The 16,677-nt window shown below is 42.6% G+C and overlaps 1 protein-coding gene across 3 annotated transcripts in view; it reads left to right on the forward strand.

Moving 5' to 3' along the window:
* The window catches only part of LOC139227820 (ankyrin repeat and SAM domain-containing protein 1A-like), a 482,026-nt gene that overhangs the window by 396,416 nt on the left and 68,933 nt on the right, over positions 1-16,677 (forward strand). For all 3 annotated transcript variants that reach the window (XM_070858888.1, XM_070858889.1, XM_070858890.1), the window contains 2 exons: positions 4,648-4,800; positions 11,151-11,258. In XM_070858888.1, the coding sequence (XP_070714989.1) occupies positions 4,648-4,800; positions 11,151-11,258 (261 nt within the window). The remainder of the gene's footprint in view (positions 1-4,647; positions 4,801-11,150; positions 11,259-16,677) is intronic.

Raw genomic sequence — 16,677 nt, forward strand, 5'->3', positions numbered from 1 at the left:
GGGAAAAGAGGGAAGGAGGGGAGAGGAGAGCCGGAGCGGAACTTGAATTGGGAGGGAGGGGGAAGAGGGATGGTGGGGTGGGGAAGGAGGGAAGGGGGTGGGGGGAGGAAGAGGAATGTATTTAAATCACAGATAGATCGATTTTTAACCAATAAGGGAATTGAGGGTTATGGGGAGCGGGTGGGTAAGTGGAGCTGAGTCCACGGCCAGATCAGCCATCATGATCTTGTTGAATGGCGGAGCAGGCTCAAGGGGCTAGATGGCGTACTCCTGTTCCTAATTCTTATGTTCTTATGTTTTTCCAGAGGGCGGAAACTTGGGCCCTATAACTTCCCTAATGCATCTCCATCCAGTTGAAGGATTAGGGCCAACCAAGAATAGTACTACCCATGCTGGAATGCACCATTTCCATCACCAGCTTATATATATCTTTATATCTTTGGAGAGTGGTGTTGGGGTGGGTTCAATAGGGAGAAGGAGGAACATAACATAAGAAGTAGGAGTAGGCCATGCGGCCCCTCAAGCCTGCTCCTGCTCAGCTTCCACAGCTCTCTGAGGCAGTGAATTCCAGAGTTACAACCTTCAGAAGAAATTCCTCCTCATCTCAGTTTTAAATGGGCGGCCTCATTCTAAGATTATGCCCCCTAGTTCTTGTTTCCCCTATCAGTGGAAACATCCTCTCTGCATCCAACTTGTCAAGCTCCCTCATAATCTTATACGTTTCGATAAGATCACCTCTCATTCTTCTGAATTCCTGAGTCGAGTCCCAACCTACTCGACCTTTCCTCTTAAATCAATCCATCATCTCCAGAATCAACCTAGTGAACCTTCTCTGAACTGCCTCTGAAGCAAGTATATCCTTTCTTTAATATGGAAACCAAAACTGTACGCAGTATTCTAGGTGTGGCCTCACCAATACCCTGTATAGCTGTAGCAATACTTCCCTGCTTTTATACTCCATCCCCTTTGTAATAAAGGCCAAGATTCCATTGGCCTTCCTGATCACTTGCTGTACCACCATACTTACCTTTTGTGTTTCATGCACCAGAACCCCCAGGTCCCACTCTTTGTAGTCTCCTTTATTTAAGCTTAGTACGCTGGTTTGAGATCCAACTTTCTCGCCCTCCATCTGAATTTGAAACTGAATCATGCTATGATCACTCATTCCAAAGGGATCCTTTACTGGGAGATTGTTTATTAATTATGTCTCATTAAACAGGACCAGATCTAAGAGAGCCTGTCCCCTAGTTGATTCCGTTACATATTGCTCAAGGAATCCTTATGCACTCTATGAACTCTTCCTCAAGGCTACCCTGACCAACTTGATTTGTCCAATCAACATGGAGTTTAAAATCCCCCACGATTATTGCTGTTCCCTTTTTACAAGCCCCCACTTAGAGGCTACTGATTTCTTCCCAAATAAAGTTTCAAGTTTATTAACTGTCATTTGCTGTATTATGAAATTAATCTGAAGACGTGTTTCTTGCATATGAAATATAACAGTTAGGTTTGAATTTGAAATGCTGCCTGTGAAGGCTGAAAATTGTGAAGCTTGAATATTTTTAAGACAATATATTCCCAAGATTTCTCAGCTGTTACTATAATCAGTGGATTGTGAAAAGCTCAGGAGTTGCATTTTCAGCCTTGCATTCATTGTGCTGAATGAACGACCATAGGATTTACACACTTTAGGTCCTATTAACCATCATAACACCTTGATATTACATTGCATCCATCTTTTAAAAAGACACATATCAGGAAGTGCTTGGGCAAGTAAGCAAAAGGAAGATGATGGATAACATATTAATTGTCAAACGCCAAATATTTGCAGCAAGTAATTCTTAATGCCATGTAAATTATTGGTGCTCACATCAGGTACTTTGAGGTGGATCACTCTGGATATTTTCCATTTAATTGGTGTTTGACATCCACAGTTATCTTTTGGTCTTTCAGTGGGGTCTTTGATTATCATTTTAGTGACAGTTTTGGAAGACTCGTGTTTTGGTAGGAGAGCACATAGGACAATAAATGATTAGCAGATGCATAAAAATGTAAAGCTGTGGGGATGTTGGTATCACAGAGCTCTGACAAGTGATTCATGTCTTTTTTTTTTAAATTTAGACATGATTTTGTTTTTGTTTTTATCTTGTCAGAGAGTGAAAGGTTTGTGCTGGGTAATAGAATGTTTTTTTCAGTTTGTGCACTGTCGATACTCAGTTCCCAATCATGTTCTATTTCACACCCTCGTCACCCTTACGGGCTTTTATAGGATCATAGAATGTTAACAGTATAGAAACGGGCCCTTCAGCCCATCATGTTTTTTTCTTCATTCACCATTAGTCAAGTCCATTCTCTTGGTTGTTCCCCATTCCTCACTGTGTCATTCATATGGAGGTCCTGCTACTTCTCCACCTACTGAGGGCTCAAACCCATGCTGGGAAAAAGAGGCAAGAAGGGTCTAAGATGATTCGCATAGCAATGGGAAGTTTTGAACAAAATCTTCTTGCAGCAATCCAATACCTGATCCAGATGGATCAGTAGTGTTCCAGTAGATCATCCAACCTGGCATACAATGAAATCTGAAGGGGTAGACCTATCACTAGGTAGCTAGGATTCTTTTCAGCTCAAGGAACAGTATCTCATTTTTCGATGAGGCACTTTACAGCCTTCTGGACTTAACATTGAGTTCAACAATTTCAGGTCATAACCACTACTCCCATCTTTTTGGACAGCGATTGCTGGTAATGATTCTGCTGTTGCCATTTACAGCTCCTCCAGACCTATCTTTTGTTTCTTCACTTGTCCTGTTACCAACCCCTTTTTGCATTGCACCATCATCCCTTTTGTCATATAAATCACCCCTGCCTTCCACCCTATCACAGATCTTCCCTTTTGCTCTTTGCTCACTCCCCCTTTTCCTGCCTCTGCTTGCTTAGAACCTGTTAGATCTGTAACTTTTTCCAGTTCTGATGCAAGGTCACCAGACCTGAAACATTAACTCTGTTTCTCTCTCCACACATTCTCCATGACCTGCTGAGTATTTCCAGCATTTTCTGTTTATTTCAGATTTCCAGCATCCGCGGTAGTTTGTCTTTTCGTTCCACTTGACTCCAGTTAACTCTAAACTAATGTCCTAACAAGTAGGATTGTACCAGCTAGACAAATGGTGGCAAGCTTGCCAGTGTTTTAATCTTGTAGGCTGGATAGACTCCAGCTGTATCCCTATGCATTTGTGGGGTCCCTAAGCCTTGGTTCTGACAACTAAGGTCTCTGAACTTGGATAAGTGAAGTGTGTCCTTTTAGGAACCAAATGAACATAACATAAGAATTAGCCATCTAGCTCCTCGAGCCTGCTCTGCCACTCAACAAGATCACGGCTGATCTGGCTGTGGACTCAGCTGCACTTACCCACCCGCTCCCCATAACCCTTAATTCCCTTATTGGTTAAAAATCTATCGATCTGTGATTTGAATACATTCAATGAGCTAGCTTCAACTGCTTCCCTGGGCAGAGAATTCCACAGATTCACAACCCTCTGGGAGAAGAAATTCCTTCTCAGCTCAGTTTTAAATTGGCTCCCCCGTATTTTGAGGCTGTGCCCTCTAGTTCTAGTCTCCCCGACCAGTGGAAACAACCTCTCTGCCTCTATCTTGTCTATCCCTTTCATTATTTTAAATGTTTCTATAAGATCACCCCTCATCCTTCTGAACTCCAATGAGTAAAGACCCAGTCTACTCAATCTATCATCATAAGGTAACCCCCTCATCTCCGGAATCAGCCTAGTGAATCGTCTCTGTACCCCCTCCAAAGCTAGTATATCCTTCCTTAAGTAAGGTGACCAAAACTGCACGCAGTACTCCAGGTGCAGCCTCACCAATACCCTATACAGTTGCAGCAGGACCTCCCTGAGTACTCTGCACCAGGCAAGCAAAAAAGCCCGAGTGTCTAGATTTCTCAGTACAGGTTGAACCTCCCGTATCCAGCACCCTTGGGACACGGCCTGTGCTGAATAAGGGATTTTGCCGGATGAGGGGAGGTCAGCAGCCTGGGGGGGTGGGGGGGGGGTCTGCGCCCCAAGCGGGCCAAAAAGGAAGTGTTGGCGGGCCGAGGTTGGCACGGCCCCAAATTCGGGGTGGAGGTCAGCCGCGTTCTGTGCATGCACCCCCGGCTGCCAGAATCATGCCGGATAAGAGGTGGTGCCGGATAAGGGAATCCCTGATAAAGGAGGTCCAACCTGTAGCTTCATTTGGAGACCTATCAACATGATAATTGGTTTCCATGTCTGTCAGACACTTGACTGGCCAAACAAAATACTCCTCGCTGCTCCTTGATGGCATAGCTAGGATGAAGACCTTCTAGTATAGGGAATTATGGATGTAATGTTCTACTGCATGGCACAGGATGTTGATCATCAAGTATGTCGCCAATTATGATAGGTTTTAACTATAAGAGAAACACATGGATTATATAATTCACTGTAGCAGGCCGCTGGACAAACTAACTACATTTCATAGAAAAAAATCATTATGATGTGAAGAGTAGTGTTTTTATTCTTGGTAATGAGAACAAGCTGAATCTCCATTGTTATAGTTTATCAGCTCAGACAACTCGATATAATATATTCTGATTATTGATTTTGTATTGCAGATTAAACCATTTGGTTTTGATGGAAACAGCAATACTTCAATCGCAACATGGTTGGAATCACTTGGACTGGAGGATTACAATCAAAGCTTTCTGTCCAGTGGGTACAATTCAATGGACTGTGTGAAAAACCTCTGGGAACTGGAAATTGTAAATGTAAGCTCAATAAACTAGTACTTGCCTTCCCTGTAAGGAGATGGGTGAAAATGCTGTTTTTATCAGACCTGATTCCTGCTGAAATGTGTTTTTTTTTTTACATAATTCTACCTTATTTCCACTTCACCATGAAGTAAGTTTATAGAACTGCAGTTTTTTGGGTGTGGGGCAGTCCGACCCCCCCCCTCGCTGCCTCGAGCTGTGACTCCCCCGTACCACAGGCTCCGACAAACTTTAAGGTGAGAGAGCACCTTGAGCATGAATCATTTATTTTCTAGCTCTATAAAATATAAATATTTAACTTAATGCGAAATAGCCATTGATGAAAATTCTGGAATTCTCTCCCTAAACGTCTCTATCTCTCTACCCTCCCTCTACCCTCCTTTAAGATTTTCTTTAAAACCTACCTCTTTGACCAAGCTTTTAGAAACATAGAAACATGGAAAATAGGTGCAGGCGGCCCTTCGAGCCTGCACCATCATTCAATAAGATCATGGCTGATCATTCACCTCAGTATCCCTTTCCTGCTTTCTCTCCATACCCCTTTATCCCTTGAGCCGTAAGAGCTATATCTAACTCCCTCTTGAATATAGCCAATGAACTGGCATCAACAACTCTCTGCGGTAGGGAATTCCACTGGTTAACAACTCTGAGTGAAGAAGTTTTTCCTCATCTTAGTCCTAAATGGCTTACCCCTTATCCTGAGATTATGTCCCCTGGTTCTGGATTTCCCCATCATTGGGAAAATTCTTCTTGCATCTAACCTGTCTAGTCCCGATAGAATTTTATATGTTTCTATGAGATCCCCTCTCATCCTTCTAAACTCCAGTGAATACAGGCCCAGTCAATCCAGTCTCTCCTCATATGTCAATCCTGCCATCCCGGGAATCAGTCTGGCGAACCTTCGCAGCACTCCTTCAATAGCAAGAACGTTAAGAGACCAAAACTGAACACACTATTCCAGGTGAGGCCTCACTAAGGCCCTGTACAACTGCAATAGGACCTCCCTGCTCCTATACTCAAATCCCCTAGCTATGAAGGCCAACATACCATTTGCTGCCTTCACCGCCTGCTGTAACTGCATGCCAACTTTCAATGATTGATATACCATGACACCCAGGTCTCGCTGCACCTCTCCTTTTTCTAATCTGCCGCCATTTAGATATTCTGCCTTCGTGTTTTTGCCACCAAAGTGGGTAACCTTACATTTATCCACATTATACTGCATCTGCCATGCATTTGCCCACTGCAGCCTTTTAGCGTCCTCCTCACAGCTCACACCGCCACCCAGCTTAGTGTCATCTGCAAGCTTGGAGATATTACACTCAATTCCCTCATCCAATTCATTAATGTATATTGTAAATAGCTGGGGTCCCAGCACTGAGCCATGTGGTACCCCACTAGTCACTGCCTGCCATTCTGAAAAGGACCCATTTATCCCGACTCTCTGCTTCCTGTATGTTAACCAGTTCTCTATCCATGTCAGTACATTACCCCCAATACCATGTGCTTTAATTTTGCACACCAATCTCTTGTGTGGTGCCTTGTCAAAAGCCTTTAGAAAGTCTAAATACACCACATCCACTGTTTCTCCCTTGTCCCCTCTACCAGTTACATCCTCTCAAAATTCTACAAGATTTGTCGAGCAGGATTTCCCTTTCATAAATCCATGCTGACTTGGACCGATCCCATCACTGCTTTCCAAATGTGCTGCTATTTCAACTTGAATAATTGATTCCAACATTTTCCCCACTACTGATGTCAGGCTAACCGGTCTACAATTACCCGTGTTTTCTCTCCCTCTTTCTTAAAAAGTGGTGTTACATTAGCTACCTTCCAGTCCATAGGAACCGATCCAGAGTCGATAGACTGTTGGAAAATGATCACCAATGCATCTACTATTTCTAGGGCCACTTCCTTAAGTATTCTGGGATGCAGATTATCAGGCCCCGGGGATTTATCGGCCTTCAATGCCACCAATTTCCCTAACACAATTTCCCGCCTAATAAGGATTTCCTTCAGTTCCTCCTTCTCACTAGACCCTCGGTCCCCTAGTATTTCCGGAAGGTTATTTGTGTCTTCCTTCGTGAAGACAGAACCAAAGTATTTGTTTAACTGGTCTGCCATTTATTTGTTCCCCATTATAAATTCACCTGAATCTGACTGCAAGGGACCTACGTTGGTTTGCACGAATCTTTTTCTCTTCACATATCTGTAGAAGCTTTTGCAGTCAGTTCTTATGCTCCCAGCAAGCTTCCTCTCATTACCTATTTTCCCCCTCCTAATTAAACCCTTCGTCCTCCTCTGCAGTATTACAAAATTCTCCCGGTCCTCCGGTTTGCTACTTTTTCTGGCCAATTTATATACCTCTTCCTTGGATTTAACACTATCCTTAATTTCCCTTGTTAGCCACGGTTGAGCCACCTTCCCCGTTTTATTTTTACTCCAGACAGGGATGTACAATTGTTGAAGTTCGTCCATGTGATCTTTAAATGTTTGCCATTGCCTATCCACCGTTAACCCTTTAAGTATCATTTGCCAGTCTATTCTAGCCAATTCACGTCTCATACCATCGCAGTTACCTTTCCTTAAGTTCAGGACCCGAGTCTCTGAATTAACTGTGTCACTCTCCATCTTAATAAAGAATTCTACCATATTATGGTCATTCTTCCCGAAGGGGCCTCGCACAACAAGATTGCTAATTAGTCCCTTCTCATTACACATCACCCAGTCTAGGATGGCCAGCCCTCTAGTCGGTTCCTCGACATATTGGTCTAGAAAACCATCCCTAATACACTGCAGGAAATCCTCCTCCACCGCATTGCTACCAGTTTGGTTAGTCCAATCTATATGTAGATTAAAGTCACCCATGATAACTGCTGTACCTTAGCCTAATATCATCTTATGTGGTTTGTGTCACATTTTGTTTGGTAATGCTCCTGTGAAGCGTCTTGGGACATTTTACTACATTAAAGGCACTATACAAAAATTAAAGAACTTAGATTTATATAACATTTCACGACCTCTGGACATGCCAAAGCACTTTACAGCAAATTAAGTACTTTTTGAATTATAGTCACTGTTGTAATATAAGGGAAAGCGGAAGCCAATTTGCTTCACAGCTATATCCCACAAATAGCAATGAGATAATGATCAGATACTCTGTTTTAGTAATGTTGGTTGAGGGATAAATATTTGTCAGGACACTGAGCAGAACGCTCTTGCTCTCGATCTGAGTTCCCAGGATGTATATTCTAGAATGCTTGCACATTTGCTGCTGACACCAAATTGTGGCAAGGTATGGTAGAGAAGATCGATGAAAGTAAATTTCTACCAACTGCCCTTGCTCGCTAATTTAACTTAATTAATGCTCTGACAGTTTCTACACCTATTTCTCTTGTTTGAAAGCAATCTTCAAGAGTCATTTCAATAGAATCTATGAAATTGCAAAGCAGTTATGCATAAATCAATATTGGCATCAGAGTAGATCATTTTGATCTGATGGTTTCCCCTCCCACCACTACATCCAATTTGCTCGGCAGAAATGATGCATTATCTCACAAATTAAACAAAAACAAGATTTCTGGATTGAATGCCAGTTTGAATCATAGTGACCGGAATTTTCTCGAGGGAGGCGGGTTGGGGGCGGGGGGCCTCCGAGGCGGGGGCGAAACCCGACCTCCCGACTTTAACGGCAGGGCCAGATTTGAATGCGAGGCCTCAGGTTCCTGCCCGCAGCCAGCAGATTGAGAGGCTGGTTGGTTGCAGGCGGGTAGGCCTCATAAGCGAGGGGCTGGTCCTGGGGAGTGGGGATCGGGGGAGAGGGTAGGAGGGCGGTCGGGAATCTGTTGGGGGTGGAGAGAGGTGGGCAGGGATCGGATCGGCATTGGGGAGGGGCGGGGAGAAGAGAGAGAATCGGGGCCAGTCACCGGAGGATCGTGGCCGACCTCATCATCGTTGAGGGGTGAGGTGGGGACGCCTGGGGAGGTGATCAGAGGCCTCGTGAGTGGGGATCTCCGATCACGGGGGGGTAAGTATCGTCGGGACCCTGGATCCAGGAGGTAGATATAAAGCCACTTATCTCCTGGATGCAGCAGTTCTGCCTCTGTTTACCAAATTGTGTGAAACCCATCCATAAGCAGTTAAACACAAACTGGATGGGGATAGAGAGGCATCCAGCCTCATTACAATATTTAAATTGAGGTAACGTCGCCTGGGAGCGAGTTGGTCGTCCACCCCGCCTCCGGTTGGAAGCAGGATCAGGTCGGAAATCCCATTTTTAACACTTTAGCTGGATGGCACGCAGGGGACAGAAATGCAGAAAGTCTTTGAAGGAGAAGAAGGGAAAATCTGGGGATAAGGTGTTGGGACGGGGAGGAAGGAGAGTGCCATCTTGAACTGGGGGGTTGGGACAGTAAAATGTCTGGTTGAACTGAGGGGGTTAAGAATTGCCAGCTTGAATGGGAAGGTGGACAAATGCTAACTGGAACTGGGGTGGAGGGTGTAGTGTTTGATTAATTTGAGAGGAAAAGGAAACTGAGAAGATTGGAAGATAAGAATGTCTTTATGAAAGGGTAAGGAATTGGATGGAGTACAGTGTCTGTGGCCCAAAAAGGGTAGTGACCCTGTGAACTGGAGTGGGGAGTGTTGGATGTCTAAGAATGGCTGTTAAGGGCATTTTTGTTTGAATGATGGTCTGGTTGGTCTGCTGGAAATCCAAATGTCACTTTGATTTTTTTTTAGATAAAAAAAATCCAAAGTAGAAGTTCTGTTAAATACATAATTTTAACGTAAACTTTCTACATTTTCCAAAGATGTTTGTCTCCGATCCCTCTCCCAGAAATGCCTAGCAATTTTGTGCCTTCAATATTTTTATTGTCCCTTCAGATTTTCATGCACATGCTTTTTTCCAACAATACAGATGAATAAACGCTAGGTACTTACAGCTTCAGCTACAACAGTGTGCTTCTTGTTTTCACATATCAGCGGTTTATAATGAGGGCTGTTTTGAGTTGTGAATCTTTTGGGGGCTGTGTCAGCTTTTTGAAGCTGTTTGTCAGCTTTAGCTAGTTTGCTAGGTTGCCGTGCATGAGAAATGAAACAAGAAAATGCCTTGAGAGTATTCCATGGATAAAAAAAATGCTTTTTGTCTGACTTTACAAAATGCTGGCACGTGTATTGTAGGATATTCATGCAACACCGAAGGAAATCCATTGCTAGAGAATTTGGTACAGGTACCAGACAAAGTTATCTGCATGCAGCATTCAGGGCAGTTACAGAAGTTGTGAAAAACTGGGGCTTTATGCTGGCAAAATGCATTGGACCACGATCTACCCACTGAGGCATGGATTAATTCTGCAGTCAGCTACATTGCTCCTTACCCATCTCCGGGGAGGAGCAATAAGCCGAGCTAAGTTGTTTTTTGCTGTGGTGCAACAGTGAATGGAGCCCAGTTGATCTTTTACAGAAACCTGGGAAAGTTCGAATGGACTTGCCCTAATGTTGCTCTTCCACATCTTCCAGCAATTAATTCAGACTGGCATTGGAAAAACCATGTGGGACCAGGCTGCCCATTTTCTAGCTGCAGGTAGTACACGACCCGCAAACAAGGGTATAAGAGAAAGCAACCTCCCAAAAGTGGGAGCTGCACCGAAAAGCTTTTGTACTAACCTGACTGAAATTTATCATAAAATGTAAGCATTCCAACCGGATATAATCAGAAATGAAACCAAAATACCGAGTCGTGAGTAAACATTTTTTCTAAGCATCTGATGGTTCCTTTCATTCATTCAAGCACTATTTTATAGTAACTTATAAGTTTCTCTCTTAAATAAGGGTTTATAATTAGTTGGGTACAAAATTCAACCATAATTTTAGAGAATGGATGATTGAGATTCTGTGTTTCTTTGAGAACTATAAATACCATTCAGCAGAAAAGGGCTGTTTAAAAAGTACTTGATTCATGTTTTATTATTTGAAGATGGAGTATAGGTAAAGCAACTCGGAGATTTCTCTCTGAAATAGAATCTTGTATGTGTGTGGCTTCAGTTACTGCTTTCTTAATTCAGCAAGGTCACATAATTGTGTGAAGAGCAGATTGCTCGTAGGTTGTGAGTGATTCTTATTGAATAGTATTTTTTAATCAGATGAATCTATCCACCTTGGCTGCAGGTTGTGGAAAGGACTGGTTTTCCTGTTCTATTTTTCATTCACCCTGAAGTGACTTTATCTGAGAAGTGTGTTCAAACATCAAGGATATTCAATTGATTGATCACCCATAGGGTGAAGTGGGATAAATGAATTCCTGCATGATCATTTCTTTTTCATGATTAAGTTTTGTGTTATTTTAGGTGCTAAAAATAGCCTTACTCGGTCATCGCAAACGAATCTTAGCATCTCTTGGAGACCGGCCCTACGAAGAACCACCTCAGAAACCACCTCGATCATCCCAGCTGAAGGTAAGATAATAGTGTTGTTGTTGCTCTATGCCTGGTAGTATTTTAACATCAATACAACAGTATTAGATGTAGCACAAAGAGGGATCACCTTAATTGGACTAACACATTGCAAGAACACACATCGAACAAGAATATTCATTAAGGACACCAGACAAATCTTTAACCCATTGCCTTAACTTCTTGTCAAGGAACCATCTGTTATTTACCACCCAGTTTATACCTAAGATAATGATGCCTAAATGTGGCTCACCAAACTGACCTGTATCAATTAGTTTGGATTATATTAGCAGTTACACTATGGCTAAGTGAATGAATGAACCCTCTTCTGCCAGTTATCAAAGAAGTCAGACAACCAAGTCATAAACTAACAGCTGTTTATAAGCAGCACTTAAACATTGAGTATGCAAATAATTAGGAGATGGGGTTGATTGACGAAACAAGGATTACAAAGCAGTTTAGTGTAATTCAGCATTAACTACTTGCTGATTAACAGTGTCTTGAGTTTGATGTAAATTGGTGAGATGAATTTAGGATTAGATTCCTTAAATAACTTACAAGTTAACAGCATTAGATTGGCATTCTAATGAATAGATTCAACCCTATATGCTTAGAGTTAGCAAGTTTTCCAGAATGTATATGACCTCATCCCTATGAGGTGGCTTGGATGAACTGGTTGACTCACCTTCCTCTGGGAGGATGTTGTTAGCCTTCTGAGATGTCAGAATGATGATTGTCGAGGTGCAATCCATGCCTCTTGGATTCTCTGATCTTGAGTAAATTCATCTTCCAAGCTGTTAGCTATATCTGGACAAGCTGTCTGAAATCTCACCTCCCTTAATCTGAAGGAAACTTGTCTATCTAAGCGACACACATATATCTGCCTGTAGCTTCCTGGTATATCCATACAATCTTAAATTATGTAACCTTTCTCTCTCCTACATATGCAAGACAAAGTACCATATACTGTCTACTACAAAGATTACTAAAATAACAGAGCTAAACTAAGTGTCAAAAACATCATCTTGAAAATCCTTACTTTTCAAAGTAAATTCATAACTTCCATTGATCAATCTCAGTGACACACATGTTAGAGCTCAGTCCTGCTAATGTCAGTTACCCCTCACAGCCTTGTGTCGATGATCTCGAAATCAATGAAGCACCGACACTCAGACATGACCAGGTTGCTTGTTTGTCTTCTAACTTCTCAGGCCTTTAGGAACAGGAGTCGGCCATTTAGCCCCTCAAACCTGTTCCGCCATTCGCTGAGATCATGGCTGATCTGTGACCTAACTCCATATACCCGCCTTTACCCCAGATCCCTTAATACCTTTAGCTAACAAAAATCTAACAATTTCAGATTGAAAATGAACCTAGCATCAATTGCCGTTTGTGGAAGAGAGTTCCAAACTTAGCTAACAAAGGGGTCACCCACAGGCCCAGATCAGGCAGGATATTTTTATGACCCCCTTAACGAGCCATTTGTGGACTTGGTGGCTTGTATTCTTGAAATGAGTTTAGGTGCTTTCAGTTCAGTTCCTGGTGGCGAGTGCTCTTGAAGTTGGGGTTGAGCTTGTTATTGGTATAACCGTGTTATACCTGACCCAAGAGTGGTTGATATTGGCTGGCACTGGGAGCCTAAGATAGAAAGTGCTCCTCTCCTTGGCACTAGCATCTCTCTCCTTTCACAAAGTTTACAAAAATTTAAAATTATGTGTAGACTGTTGTAATTTGCTAGTTTATTATAGTTTCATTTTCCTTTGCATTGACTTTTTATATGACCTATGCCTTGCTCAGGGAATAAAAAATCTGCTACATAATGTAATATGCTATTGACAATTACTATGCACTAGCAATTATAATTGTTTGATTGACAATAATTCTGATTGCTTGTCTCCGCTACTGATAGAAAATGAGAAAATAGGCAATTACAATGTACCCTGCTGTGGACTTTGTCCAAACCACATCACAGGTTGAGTGGTGTTATATTACTGTTTCAAAACACAGAAACAAATGCCTAAATTCTATAAAGTCTGATGATTTTGGTCAACCTTGGGATGGTCACAATCACTGACCAACAGATACACAAGTTAGTATAAATTCATGAGAATCCCCTGTACAAGGCCTAACTTATTTTCATTGGTGCACCTGAGGCACATCTTAGGATGACCGAGTAAGTTTTCACTGCCAAAACTTGCAAAACAGGCCTGAGTGGCTGGACACACCCCCTTTTGGAAAAAAAATACCTGAATTAAAACGAACCCAAACTAACTCACTAGAACTGGAGCAAACTAAGTGCCAAGAATTGCGATTTCTAAGATACTCCAAACTAAACTAGTTGCTCCAACCCGAAACTTGGGCCCTATGAGTGTGGTGAGGTATGAAAGTACTGTGCAATCTTGTAGGAGTTACTTTTGCTGCAGTTGAGCATATCTTTGGGAACTGCAGGCACTAGCTAATACGTGAAGCAGAATAACATTTAACACTTGCTTCATGTTTTAACACTTTATTTCATGTTTCTTTTGCAATATTCAGTTTCTCTTGCATTAGTATTTGGCAGTTGTAATAGAGAATGTATGTATGTGGGATATATATGCTTGCAGGTTTAATCCAATAAAAGCTTTCTTGCTCTTACACGAAAGAACACTTGAAACTCTCTATTCCAGGATAGTTTTTTAAAAACTTGTTACATAATGCAAAACTAGGCATGCTGGTGCTGGTTAGGAAAGAATGATGCTGGTATGGAAGATTAAAATATGAATGAAAAGATAAATAATTAGAAAAAATTGCAGTTGTTAAAAAAAAATCAAATCAGTGTTTGAGGGTGTAATGCTCTCTTGATTTGGGTGGTATTCAGAAACTGAGGGGGCAGTTTTTAACCTAACCCGCCCATCAGGTACCTGATGGAATCATAGAAGGAGGCCATTTCAGCCCATCGTGTCCGTGCCGGCCAACAAGAGGCTATCCAGCCTAATCCCACTTTCCAGCTCTAAGGTCCGTAACCCTGCAGGTTACTGCACTTCAGGTGCACATCCAAGTGCAAAATACTTTGTAAATGTGGTGATGGTTTCTGCCTCTACCACCCTTTCAGGTAGTGAGTTCCAGATCCCCACAACCCTCTGTGAAGAAATTTCCCCTCAAATTCCCTCTAAACCTTCTACCAATTACTTTACATTTATTCCCCCTGGTGGTTGTTCCCTCTACTAGGGAAATAGGCCCTTTCTATCCACTATATCTAGGCCCTTCATAATTTTATACACCTCACTGAGGTCTCCCCTCAGCCTCCTCTGTTCCAAGGAAAACAAACCCAGCCTATCCAATCTGTTCCCCTAAGATTTTCTACCACCGGCAACATCCTCGTAAATCTCCTCTGTACCCTCGCCAGTGCAATCACGTCCTTCCTGTAATGCAGTACTCCAGCTGTGGCTTAACCACTGTTATATACAGTTCAAGCATAACCCGACTGCTCTTGTATTCTATGCCTCAGCTAATAAAGGCAAGCATTTTGTATGCCTTCTTAACCATTTTATCGACCTGGCCTGACCAACCTTCAGGGATCTGTGGACATGCACTCCAAGGTCCCTTTGTTCCTCAACACTTCTCAGTGTTCTACCATTTAATGTGTATTCCCTTTACTTGTTAGCCCTCCCCAAATGCATTACCTCACACTTCTCCGGATTAAATTCCATTTGCCACTGTTCTTCCCACCTGACCAGTTGATTGATATCTTCCTGCAGTCTACAGCTTTCTTCATTGTCAACCACACAACCCATTTTAGTATCTTCTTAATAATACCCCCATATTCAAGTCTAGATCATTGATGTATACCACAAAAAGCAAGGGACCCAGTACTGAGCCCTGTGGAACCCTACTGGAAACATCCTTCCAGTCACAAAAACACCCATCAACCATTAACCTTTGCTTCCTGCCTCTGAGCCAATTTTGGATCCAACTTGCCACTTTGCCCTGGATCCCATGGACTTTTATTTTCGTGACCAATCTGCCATATGGGACCTTATCAAAAGCTTTGCTAAAATCCATATCCACTACATCATACGCACTGCCCTCATCCATCCTCCTGGTTACCTCCTCGAAAAATTAAGTCACGTTAGTCAGGCAGGACTGTCCTTTAACAAAACTGTGCTGACTGTACCTGATTAATCCGTGACTTTCTAAATGTAGATTTATCCTGTCCCTCAGAATCAAATGCAACGCTGGTCTTAGACCCATTTTACTCTCCATTGAAATCAGCGGAGAGCAATATTGGGTGGAGTATAAAACGGGCGTTCCCATCCGATCCCGTGGGTTTCTTGTCCTATCTGAACTCTTGCCTGTAACGCACACTAGCCAAGAATATTATCATCATCATAGACAGTCCCTCGAGATCGAGGAAGACTTGCTTCCACTCTAAAAGTAAGTTCTCAGGTGACTGTACAGTCCAGTACGGGAATTACAATCTCTGGCACAGGTGGGACAGACAGTCATTGAAGGAAAGGGTGGGTGGGGAGTCTGGTTTGCCGCACGCTCCTTCCGCTGTCTGCACTTGGTCTCTGCATGCTCTCGGCAACGAGACTCTGTGCTCAGCGCCCTCCCGGATGCTCTTAGGCAGGTCTTGGGCCAGGGATTCCCAGGTGCCGGTGGGGATGTTGCACTTTATCAAGGAGGCTTTGAGGGTGTCCTTGAAACATTTCCTCTGCCCACCTGGGGCTCGCTTGCCGTGTATGAGTTCCGAGTAGCGCACTTGTTTTGGGAGTCTCGTGTCGGGCATGTGAACGATGTGGCCCGCCCAACGGAGCTGGTCAGAGAATATAATGTTTACATCGCAGTTTATCGTCTTGTATTTTCTGAAAGTTACACCGCGATCAGCTTATTTTTGTCCCAGATGACTATTACACTGTTACATGATGTGGTTATTAAATGGTTATGAACCACCTGCTCATCGAAGTGGTTCTTTTCCTGTGATGTAATCGTAGCTATTTTCCAGGAACGTAAAGGGATTAAAAATGCCATATTCTGCAGAATTTGTACAAAATAAAATGGTCAAAGAATGGAGTAAAGACTTTGTAAGGTACCTGATTGTTTTTGCTTATGTATAAACATCCAATTCTGGGATACCAATATTTCTGCAGTCTATCTGCTGCTTACGTTTGTTTTGGTTTTATAAAGGACTGGATCATTAGCAGTACCGTATCATTTTGTTTTATGCCGAAATGCACACTGCAGCTGCCAGATTCTACATTTATCTGCATCTTAATGAATTCTTCCGAACACAAACTTTGAGATACCATTTTTTTTCATTTAATGATTCATTTGGACAAAAGCAGGTCTGGGTATTTCACCAAGCAGTCTCCATTAATTCAGCATTGAATGTTTAGTGCAAGATAAACACATGCCAAATGATGAACACCCATCACATTTCTGA

This window comes from Pristiophorus japonicus, chromosome 17 (assembly GCF_044704955.1).
Source record: "Pristiophorus japonicus isolate sPriJap1 chromosome 17, sPriJap1.hap1, whole genome shotgun sequence".
Lineage (NCBI taxonomy): Eukaryota > Metazoa > Chordata > Chondrichthyes > Pristiophoridae > Pristiophorus > Pristiophorus japonicus.